The 11,261-nt window shown below is 55.7% G+C and overlaps 1 protein-coding gene across 5 annotated transcripts; it reads right to left on the bottom strand.

Moving 5' to 3' along the window:
- Positions 1-257: 257 nt before the first annotated feature.
- On the bottom strand, positions 258-11,242 carry SIRT3 (sirtuin 3). 5 transcript variants are annotated; one of them, XM_019634557.1, is made up of 8 exons: positions 11,162-11,242; positions 6,766-6,810; positions 6,468-6,651; positions 6,153-6,385; positions 4,322-4,422; positions 3,129-3,290; positions 1,514-1,723; positions 258-629 (listed from the first exon to the last, which is right to left on the bottom strand). In XM_019634557.1, the coding sequence occupies exons 1-8, from the start codon at positions 11,214-11,216 to the stop codon at positions 609-611; spliced, it is 1,011 nt and encodes a 336-aa protein (XP_019490102.1). In that variant the 5' UTR covers positions 11,217-11,242; the 3' UTR covers positions 258-608. The 5 variants fall into 5 exon arrangements, with proteins under 5 accessions (XP_019490102.1, XP_019490103.1, XP_019490105.1 ...); XM_019634558.1 differs by lacking the exon at positions 6,766-6,810; XM_019634560.1 differs by lacking the exon at positions 3,129-3,290.
- Between the last annotated feature and the right edge of the window lie 19 nt (positions 11,243-11,261).

Raw genomic sequence — 11,261 nt, forward strand, 5'->3', positions numbered from 1 at the left:
TGGAAGGGTCTGGAGCCAGCCGCTAAGTCTGCGGGAGGTTAATGTGAAAGGCACTGGAGGAGAAGGGACAGCATGCGATGACCCTCAGTGAGGGGCTGGGGGCTCTCAGCCCAGCTCCAGGGCGAACCCAGGGACAGACGTTCAGTCCTCGGATGACTCCAGTAAAGAGACACGCACGCACCTCTAGGGCCTCCTTTCTACGTTCACCGCCCACACTTCCATCCCCTCTGAGGAGACAAAGATGAAGAGACGCCCAGTTTCCACATTAAAGTTTACTTTGTGCCAGAATGAAGGACAAATCTGCTCAAATGAGAAACAGCCCATTGAGAGTGGCAGCCGGCAACCCCAGTGCCCTGTGTGGGACCCCGGCCCGTGGGCTGAAGCCGGCCCTCGCGTGGGGACCTGGGCACAGGGCAGGTGCCGTCAGAGGCTCTGGCCTTCCGAGCTTCAGTAGGGTGGAGAGTCCAACAGAAGCCAGGCAGGTGTCCCTGACGGATGGCCCAGACAGAGTGCCAGCCGCTCGCTGTCCTGGACGCACGCGTGGGGTCTGTTCACAAGTGGGCGGTGATTCCCATGTCCCCACTGCTCGTACGGGGACAGCCATCCCCCTATGCATCGCACCCAGGGAGCTGGAACACAGAAGAAGTTCCTCTTAACACCCGTGCTGGCTGCAGACCTCGGCCTGGGCTCCAGCTGTGTCCTGAAGTGGCTGCTGCTGAGCTGTGACCATGACACAGCTACCTGGGGCCTCGCGTAAGTGGCCAATCCAGATGTGCCACCACTTACTCTTGGGCAGCAGCTCTTTAAACCCCTAAAATCACAGCCCAGTGTATACAAACTGGGAAATGAAGAAAGCATTTTTTCATTTCCCATGAAGAATGATGAACATCATTCATCCGAGGATGTTTGGAAGTTCTCCATAGGATGACTTCCAAACATCCACAGGGCCTGTCAACTTACCCTGCTGTCATGGACACAGCAAGCCAGAGCTAGGAGGACCCCCCTGCACAGGCTGCCCGGAGCTGGGAGAAACTGCCCTTTGGGCTCCGTGCTGCACTATGGGGGGCTGGGTGGGGGGAACATAACCCTCACACCAAGGCAGCCACCTCATTGTGTGGTTCAAGCGCCTACAGGCTGGTAACCTACAGCTGCCGGTCTCTGCTTTCTGGTTCTACCCTCGGTCAGCGGCTCTCACACTGATGGCTCCTAAGCACTACTCGTGTGGGCTCCATGCCACACGGGCACAGCCCTGCAGCCCCTCCAAGCTGCTACACCCCTCCTTGCACCTCAGTCTGAGTGGCGGGGGACACTCCACCTCGGGGAAAAGGCCACTGAGGAAGTGAAGGGAGCGCCAGCTGCAGGGATGCGTCCCCGCCACCTGTAAGTGGGCTCGGCATCACTGCCTGGGGCTCTGAGTGGGGGTAGAATGGTTGCAAGGGCCTGGCAGCCGTCACCAGGCCCTGGGGCAGTGAGGAGGGCAGCCCCTCGGGGGACCCTGCTCAGCGGTCGGTACCTTCCCAGTTTCCCGCTGGACAAGATCCTGCATGTCTTCTGTCCAGCCCAGCAGCTCCACCAGCCTCTCCACGCTGTGGACCAGGTCCCCCAGCTGGACCACGTCCCTGCTGCGAGGACACCAGGCCAAGGACCCCACCATGTCCCGGTTCATGAGCAGTCTGGGCACCGAGCTCCGCACAGCCTCAGACAAGCTGGCGAAAGGCTCCACCTGGAAAACTGCCCAGAGTGAGGAAAGCAGTTCCCCGCTCCGACCCCCTCAGGACTCTCCAGGCCAGAGGCGTTGGAGGGACACACAGACTGATGGTGAGACCTCGGATCACTGAAAACCCACTTCACGTCCTCCAGTCTCCCAGCTCCGGCCCTTCATGGACTTGACGTGTCCACCCAGCAGCCCAGCACACTCCGCAGGCTGGAGTGACCAAGTTCCCCAAACTCGCCGGCTAGGCTTCTCCATCTCGGGAAATGAGCCACATCCCTGCAGCTGCTCGGGGCGCAGCCCTGGATCGCCCCGGGCTGCACCTTCACACACTGGGCTCCATGGCCCTCTGCTGGCTTCACCTGGCCTCCCACCACACCTCTGACTCGCCCTGCTCCCACGTGTGTTCCTGAGTCTGTTCACGACACAGCACCCAGAGGGACAGGAAGTCAGACCACCCACCTTCACTGATGCTGTCACCTGATGCTGTCACTGCTGGCCCCACACCTGCCACGTGTGGCCTTTGGGCCCCTGTGCAGTGTCTCCTGTCAGACGCCCCTACCTAACAGCATCACCTCCAGCTCAGCTCCAGTGTCAGCTCCTGACAAGGCACACCAAACCAAGCGTGCTGCCACCACAGCCAGCTACCAGCCCTTCCAGCTTCCTGTCCTGGAGCTGTCCCCGTGGCGTCGGGACAATTGCTGTGTGTGTCCAGAGCACCAGGATGACCCGCACGCAGCAGGCAGACCTCTGGCCTCCGTGCAGGTCTCTGGCCCTTCTGCCCGCTGCCCACGTCCAGTCAGGCACAGTCCATCCCAGGGTGTCACCTCTTGCCCTCATGACTCCCTTTACGGATTTCCTGAGCTTCAGAGGCAGGTGGGGGACACCTGAACTCAACCAGCAGGCATCTCCCAGGCAAACACGCGTGCAGAACCAAGCTCAGCGCCCTCCCTGCAAGCTCCTCACCAGCAAACGCCCTGGGCGGGCACTGGGCCTCCCGCCTCCCACTCTCGCTTCCTCTCTCACCGTCTCAGGCACGTGGCCTGACCGTGCCCACAGCTCTGCCTTTCGTACGGCCAGCTTCCTGGACATGGGCTTGCTTCGATCTGTGTCTCTGCCCCTGCCCCTTCCAGGTTACCACTGCTCCCAGCAGGCAGCTGCTCTATGACCCGAGAGGCGCCATGCCCCTCCTCTCCTCCCTTCCTCACAGCGACAGCACCTCCAAAGCCCAGCGTCCTCCATTCTCCGTCCAGCTGCTCCCAGGCCTGGAATGCCTGCGTCCTACCAGCTGAATCCACTCATCCTCCACAGGGAGGCCCCAGGGTGCCCCAGCCCGGCTCCCCCGTGCCTCTCCCTCCAGCCTCCTGCGCACACTGCACCACACACACACACACACACACCGCCCCCCCCCCCAAACCTGCAGGGAGGTCCCCAGGATAAGTAGCAGGTCTGCCATGGGGAAGTCAACCACGTGCAGCAAGAACCTGTCGGGCAGCGGCTCCCCAAAGAATACGATGTCGGGCTTCCTGACGCCACCGCAGACTGGGCAGTGTGGGACCCGGTCCCCCAGCACGTCAGCCTGGGGAGCACAGGAAATGGCCCGAGGAAGTGATGGTAACCCGCTTCTAAAGAAAAGGCAACCCCCACCCGCCCCCCAGCTCCAGCACGTCTCGACATGCCCCTCCCAGTTTGGGGAGGACTACACACTTTATGGTCCCAACCTGTGACCTGCTGCAAAAGGCACAACTAAGGGGACAGTGACAGCATCAGTGGTCGCCAGGGGCTGGGGGAGGGCAGGAATGGGATTCACTGACTCATGGACAGTATCTCTTCAGCGTGAAGTAATGTTTTGAATTCAAAGCGGTGGCCACACTGTGGATGCACTAAATAAACGCCACTGACTTGTACGCTGAGATGGTGAATTCAGTTATGTGGATTTCACCTGAGTCAGAAACAAACGACAGGGTCCCTTGCCACATCTGTATTTCAGGGTTGACTTTATTTAAGGTTTTCAGCTCCATCCTATCACACTTGGAAAAGCCCATCCTACAGAGATACCCACAGGAATGAGGGGGGTAAGGGTGTCTCCTCGCTGTGTCAGTTCACAGTGAAAATTACAAACATCTAAAAACATCCACGACAGGGTGGCTACAGGTCTTTTCTGCAGTCCCTAAACCTGGGCAGAGCTGCAGCCAGGAACATTCGCTCAGAAACAAAGCGAGTCGTAGAGAGTCGTAGAACATTAAGCTTACTGATCACATTACTGAAAAAGAATTATAACCGTGTGTAGGAACAGATATGTGTGTGTGTTCACACACACAGCTGTTTTTTTTTCTTAAGGCATGGGACATACACCAAGCTGTTAAAAGTGGGCTGCAGGAACTGGCTGACGGGAGATTCCTTTTCTCCTACGTATCTCTCTACGGCCTTAATTTTTTTTTGGGGGGGGAGGGGGTCTACGGCCTTAATTTTTTACAAGCACGTATCACATCTATAATTTTAAAATAGAGAACAGCATTTTCACAGTATTACCATTCTCTGTCTATATGACAGGGCTTAGAAACTACCACTTTTTCCAGACCTCTCCCCCAGCAAAGAGTGACAACTCACCCAGAAGTCCTCCCCTGGGGCAGTTGCCCGGCAGACAGTGCAGGTGGCAGAGGCAAAGGATCCGTGAGCTTCAACCAGCTTGGAGGCCGGGATGCCAGACGCTGCAAGTCAAACCAAAGCTGAGCGCTGCTGCCTCGGGCAGATACACAAACCCCAAAGCGCAAGTCTGGGCTTGGGAGGCCCTGGGCGGAGTGGCAGCCCTCCCTGGGAGCCCAATGTCCCTGCTTCTGTCACCTATGGATGACGCGCCCTGACCAGAATAAGCAGAGGGGTGACGGCTCCCAGAAGGAGGCAGGTCACAGTTAAAACAAACAGCACAAAAAACGTCTGATATAAGTTCAGGTACAATTTCACCTGATACCTAGGAAAACATTTCTATTCTCAGATACCAAGTAAAGGTGATAAAATGATATGAGTACATTTCCAGAAATTGAGGGGAAACAGAGAAAAGGTAACAAGTTATGTCACCACATATGGAAGTTATGCCAGCTCCTCAAGAGCTGCAGAGCAGACATGGCCCCGGCAGAGGCGGCTGCCCGCTGTCCCACTCCTGGCCCTAAGTCCACAGACGCTACAGCCCACGGCCAGGCGCTTCCACCATCCCACAGGGCTGCCATATCTCCAGGAGAAGAGACTGTCCCCACGGGGCCCCCCGGGAGGACAATGCTGGCAAGGAAGCGCTTTCCTAGAGTGGGGCTGGCTCCTTTTTCAAATCAGAGCACGTGTGCAGCCTGGCCGAGCTGCAGGCTTGCTGAGTCGGCTGTCGACACCTGTCAGCATCACTGCATGTGCTGCTTGGAGAGGCACAGCGGAGTTCAGCGCCCTGGGTCCTCCATGTGGCACCACGAAGACACGGTGGCCATCGCACACTGATTTTGCTAATGTTAAGAACTTATCAGTGACCTTTGTGTGACAATGACATCGCAGTTAAGTTTCAAAAGTCTGTCTTCCACAGCTACACACTGGTGTATTTATAGTAAGAGTATAAGGTAAGGAATTCACTTCAAAATCATCTGGGGGTGAGAAAGAACATGGAGGACACGGATGATGATGTGAGGTGCGTTACATTCTTCTTCTCTTTACTTCTGTGTGCTTGAAAACCTCCACAATAAAATTTGTAAAAAAAACTCGTATCAGGGCCGGCCGAGTGACGGGTTGGTTAGGAGTTGGCTTGGGACGCCAGTTCTGAGCAGCAGGGCCCCGGTTCAGATCCCACATGAGGGCCAGTGATGCTGCGCCCTCTGCAGCTAAGATGGGGAACAGCAGCTCGACCTGGAGCTGGGCTGCCGTGAGTCGCCGGCAACGGCATAGGCTGCAGTGGGGCTACCATGTGTGGCCAGCAGCCAGCGTGAGCTGCCATGAGCAGCTGTCCAATGGCCGGCGAGCGACTGCCTCACCCAGGAAGAGCGCCATGATAATACCAACATGGGCCAGTGAGGCAATGTCCTCCACAGCTAGACTGAAGAACAAAAGGACAGCAACTTGTCTATTCCCCTTCCCCGATTCCCCAATAAAATATTTAATAAATACATAAATACATAAATAAATACATAAATACATAAATACATAAATAAAATCTTTTTTAAAAAAAGTCTTATCAGATTAGCACAACTCGAAGCTGCTGATGTCAGCCTCAGTCCTGTTCAGAATTCAGCCCACAGGTAGGCTGGTAAACAGGTCTACCACCGAAGTCCCAAAAGGGCCCCTGGGGCCCACAGTGACATCTGGTCAGGAACAAAGCATGGCTCGTTGGCTCAGAACTCTGACAAGGATGGGAGTGAGCCCGAGCTCCCGAGCCTCCCCACAGGGCATGGGGCCGTACAGGGCTCACCTCTCTCGAGCCCGTCGATGTTCTGTGTGTATAGCCGCAGAAGCTGCCCCTTGTCGTGCAGCAGTCGCAGGAAGTAGTGAGTGACGTTGGGTCTGTAGTTCCCAGGGTACAGTTTCTTGGCCAGAGACAAGAAGGGCTTGGGGTTGTACAAGAAGAAGGAGAGCTCAAAAATGGCCTCCGGGTAGGGGACGTCGTACTGCTGGAGGTTGCTGTAGTAGCCGCTGCCTGGAGACCTGCAGAGAGAAGCCAGAGGCTCTGAGCCCTTCAGAGGGGTCAGGCGAGGGCGGCAAGGGCAGAGTGGGGCTCGCAGGGCACCTGAAGTCTGGAATGCCGCTGGGCGTGCTGATGCCAGCCCCCGCCATGACCACCACCCTCTGGCAAGCTCTGGCTCGGATCAGCTCTGCTACGTCCTGCAGAGAAAGCTTCTCCTTCTTACTGCTGCCCCCATTTCCAAAAATCCCAGAGACACCAGCAGAGAACGCGATGGGCCTCCTTCCACCTGTAATATGGACAGACAAAGGAGCGTGGTCAGGTAACCGACGACACTCGTGCTCATCTCGAGAATGAGACCGCCTGCCCCCCACCCCACCACTGAGAATGACCACACACTTACCTATGTCCCCCAAATAACCACCTTTCCCATCACAAATGATGTGCACTAAAACAGAAAGCAGGCTCAACTCAGAAATCAAGACTCATTTGGGAGGGAAAAGATTCCCGTTCACGGGAACTGTGCAAACACGGAAAACACCATTTCCTAACCCTGTGACCCAGGACTCAGGCCACAGCCAGGAGCTCCATCATGGGCTCTGCAGAGACGCACACACTGTCACACCTGGGACGTGACACATGTGCAGTCACATCTGAACAAAGTTAAACGTCTCACACTTTACCCCAAATGTCATCGGGATGAAAAGTGGGCTCTGGAGACCATCCCAGAAAGAAACATTCACACCTGACAGCTAGGGGATCAATCTGCTGCAGACGTCCACATTCACAGCCAGTCTTGAGGCTGCTCATACTGCAGCCACACAAATGACAGGGCTGAGTAAGGGGTGGAAGGCTGCAGCTCGGGGCGCCCTCCGAGCTCTCGGCTTCGCAGGTTATCTCCAGAAGCCAGAAGCCGAGACACTCACAAGGGCCACTGTGGAGTACGAGGTGGTGAGGCCTCCGGAAAGCAACCCAAAGGAAGCAAAAACAGCACAGGTAACACAAGCACAGGAGCTGCACCTGATGTCGGCCTCACATGGGGCCTGGAAGGGCCCCCGAGTTTCCAGGGCTCTTAGGGCCCCAGCTGCGCATCTAACCACACTGCATGATGCCTTCCCCTCCTGGCATCATGCTGGCGACCCACCCACAGTTAGGGATTGCCAGCACAGGGCGCCCTTCTCACACCCCAGGGGCTGGCAGCCACGTCTGTTCTTCCATGGTCCTTGATAGCCCTCCCCCAGGACACCCTTACAGGAAAAGAGATGCAACAAACTGAAGTGACAACCCTCCCCAAATGATGAAAGGTCTAAAGTGAAGAGAGACATGAAAACCGGCAACTGAGTGCTCCTTAGCCCATCTGCGATACGTGTGGGCAACGAGACCCTAAACGCGAGCTGTAGATACCTACCTGTCAGGACAATTCAGACTCACCTTCTAGGAGTGTGACCCTAACCCTCTCCTGTTTGCTCTGTCCTTTGTGTTCTTCTCTTGCTCCTTAAAAAACTAACACTACAAAATCTCTCCACAGGCCAACCGACTGTACACCTGAAACCCCTCCCCGCCCAGCACAGCATGTCCCACTCCCGGGACAGCGTCCACCCCACTGCTCCCTGCCATGTCTTCCTCCTTTCAGCCAGGCAGGACTGCTGGTTCCTCAGCTGGCCTCTGCCTGGAAAGACCTTTCTCCACCTCAGCACGTCCGATCTCCCAGAGTCAAGGCCAGAATCCAATGCCACCTCCTTCGTGAGACCACTGCTGAATCCGTGAGTCACTTCCCTTCTCTGGAAGGTGGCGGGCCTGGCTCCCAGCCCCTTCTGGGGTCCCTCTTCCCTCCAGGCACAGCTGCCTTTCACACTCCTCTGGGGCCTGTGACGGCGCTGTCCGGGGACCCACTTGTACCCACGGTCCACGCGCACCCTTCTGGGCTGTCGCCTGTGCTGCCACACAAAGCGTCACCTTGGTTTTCCAAAGCACGGAACTCTGAAAGGCGCATCCGGAGGAACACAGTAGCCCCCAGGGCCCTGGCCTGCTGCCTGTCAGGTCACTCCACACCAAGCCTCAGCTGCCAATGCCAAAAGCAAGGGAGCAAACAGCTCTCAAGTCCGGAGTTTGACCTCCCAGCAGCAAGGACACATAGTTGGCAGACAGTGCACCCTCCGCCATGTCCTGCAGACACCGCAGTGTTGAGCAGGGGTTTGGGGGTGTGACGGGGTGTGTGTGTTGGGGGCACCCAGGACTTTACAGAGCACCTGCTGCAGCAGCTCTTGAGTGCAAGCCCAACACATCAGAAAGGGGCTTTCTGATGGGAACTGGTCAGCTGGGCGGGAAGCAAAGGCCACACTCTGGCCCCAACCACAGCGATGAAATGAGCACCTCACATGGCATGAAAACATCTGCCCACCAGAGCTCCTCTAAAGTGCAAGTGCTTAAGAGAAATACGGAAGGAAGGAGGGGAAGCTGTGATCATGTGATTGGTAATGAATACGTATTTTGGTTTTCGTTCCCAAAACCTCATTTCCTGAGAGCAATGGGAGCATCTTTTGTTACAATACTTGGTTTTTGCCCTCAGTTCCTGAAATCATTTCAGAGCCAAGAAGGTGAAATGGGTGTCTCGTTGTTCGTAACAAGCCCCTTTCAACCACACCTGAGCTTACGATAATGAGGGCACTTTTGGAAATCTCCTAAGGAGGGGGACTGGTTGCCAGGGGAACCAACCGTGATTAGAGGGTTGCAGCCTCCCTAATAAAACCAAAAGGAGAGACCCAGCCGAGTGGCTCAGTTGGTTAAGAGCTTCCTCAAGAGTGCAAGCTCTGAGCAACAGGGTAGCCAGTTCAATTCCCAGCCTGAGCTGAGCTGCTGCTGAGCTGCCAACAAGTAGCAGGATGGCTGAGCTAAAAACAAAACAAAACAAAAACCAAAAGGAGGGGCTCAGAGAGCTTCCAGGTTGGAGAACTAGAAAGAAAGCATCCAGGCATCAGGCCCCAGGGCCCAAACTCCACGGGGACTAAAACTCCTTTGTCGGGGACCCTTCCAGACCTTGGCCTGTGTATCTCTTCACCTGGCCGTTCATTCGTAGCCTTTAAAATCCTTTGTAATAAACCGGAAATCCAGTACGTAAACTGGCTTCCTGAGTTTCGTGAGCCACACTAGCAAATTAATCGAATCTGAGGAGGGGGTTGTGGGAACCTCTGATGATTCATAGCCAGTCGGTCAGACGCGGAGGTGACAACCTGGATTGGCATCTGAGGTGGGGGCAGTCTTGTGGGACTGAGCCTTTAACGGTGGGACCTGGTGCTGTCTCCAGGTTGATAGTGTCAGAACTGAGCCACATTTGTGAGACATCGGGTCAGTGTCTGTGGAAAATTGGAGAATTGCTTGGTGTTGTTGGAAAAAACCGCCTATCATAGAAGTGACTGCCACTGTTGAGTGTGTAAGTACAAGGTGTTCTCAGGGTAGCTGACATATGCTTCTCATCTACATAAATATTTGTCACTGAAAAACACATGCACAGAATTTTACCAAATGTCTAGAATACACTTCGTGTGTGTAACTTAGAGTCTACATGGTACACAGAATACGATTCATTGGGCATTTGGGGACCCAGAGGAGCAAGCATGGGTGCTACCTGGGGAAGGGAAAAAGGATGATTTCATATAAGAACCCCAAAATCCAAACTCAAAGGGCAGAAGCTCCAACTGCAGAAAGCCCGTGCAAGCGGCCTGCCCCACTCAGCACGAGCCGCCTGTTCTGGGAGACCAGCAGCAAGGGTCTGGTTCATGGACATTGGCCGTCTCCTGAGAAGCAGCAGGTGGCCCAGGTCGCTGTCCCACCCTTCCCACTGTCTGCTGCCCTGATGCTGAAGCAGCTCCACAGAGGCAGGCGTCTATCCAGCCCCTGCTGTCCTCAGCACCTGCAACAGTCGCACATCACAGGTCAATGTTTCCTGGATGAACAAAAGGCTGCTTAGTGTCACCTTATTGAACTTTCCACCAATATTTTCAGGAGCTGTGTAAGATGGCATCAAGTGACTATACCACTGTTTACTTAAATATTCGTCCAATATTGGGCATTTAAATTCGTTTCCTAACAACTAAGAGCCTTAAGATTTTTCCATGTGTAGGCTCAGTTCCCAGACCAGGTTTCCAAAATGTGCAGTTACTGTGTAGAAGGTACAGACAAACGCTGCTGGGAGCACCGACCGCACACCCCTCACAGGGGACAATGAAAGTGTATGTACCTCTGGACCCAGGAGTTCCAGGGCTAGGAATTCATCCAAAAAGTGAGCTACCGACAAGGTGATTCACCACGGCATTATCTGTAATGACTGAAGACTAGAAACTGTTTCCATAAGAGAACAGGTAAAGAAATTTTTAAAGATCAGCACAATGGCACGCTACCGATCAGCTCAAAAGATTGAAAAAGCATCTGCTGTGAAACGGAAGTAACTCCAAGACACTCACACTGCTAAGTAATGAGGCATAACAGACTCGAACTCAAAAGCGGGTGGTGTCGCCAAGGACACTTAAATGTTGCTGTACACGCGCGAAACGCCCACGAGAAGACACGGCAAACCGAGGCCACACAGGCGGCAGGAGGACCCTCGGGGCCTGAGAACGGGCCTGACGTTCACGGGCTCCTGGGCCCCCGCCCCCCGAGCAGGGGCAGCCGGGCCGCCGCGCTCGCCCTCCAGGCTCCGGACGCCCGCCACCACGGCGGCCCGACTCCGCCCGGGCTCCCGCCCCGCCCCGGGGCCGCTGCCGGGTGACCGAGGCCGGCGGGCCCGGGCCCAGCCCGCTCACCTCCCGGGCCCCAGAGCCTGAGGGCGCGAACAGCAGGCTGACCCCACAGCGCCATGTTCGCCGCAGGCCGCGCGGCGTCGTCGTCCCCGAGGGTCACGTG

Source organism: Hipposideros armiger, unplaced genomic scaffold, assembly GCF_001890085.2.
Source record: "Hipposideros armiger isolate ML-2016 unplaced genomic scaffold, ASM189008v1 scaffold_1725, whole genome shotgun sequence".
In the NCBI taxonomy this organism is placed as follows: Eukaryota; Metazoa; Chordata; class Mammalia; order Chiroptera; family Hipposideridae; genus Hipposideros; species Hipposideros armiger.

Excerpts from the sequence above, each read along its gene's own strand:
- SIRT3 (XM_019634557.1), bottom strand. The coding sequence starts at position 11,216 with ATGGCGCTGTGGGGTCAGCCTGCTGTTCGCGCCCTCAGGCTCTGGGGC. Across the intron at positions 6,811-11,161 it reads CAGGCTCTGGGGCCCGGGAG|TGCACATCATTTGTGATGGG; the intron begins GTGAGCGGGCTG and ends TTTCTGTTTTAG. Across the intron at positions 6,386-6,467 it reads AGCGGCATTCCAGACTTCAG|GTCTCCAGGCAGCGGCTACT; the intron begins GTGCCCTGCGAG and ends TTCTCTCTGCAG.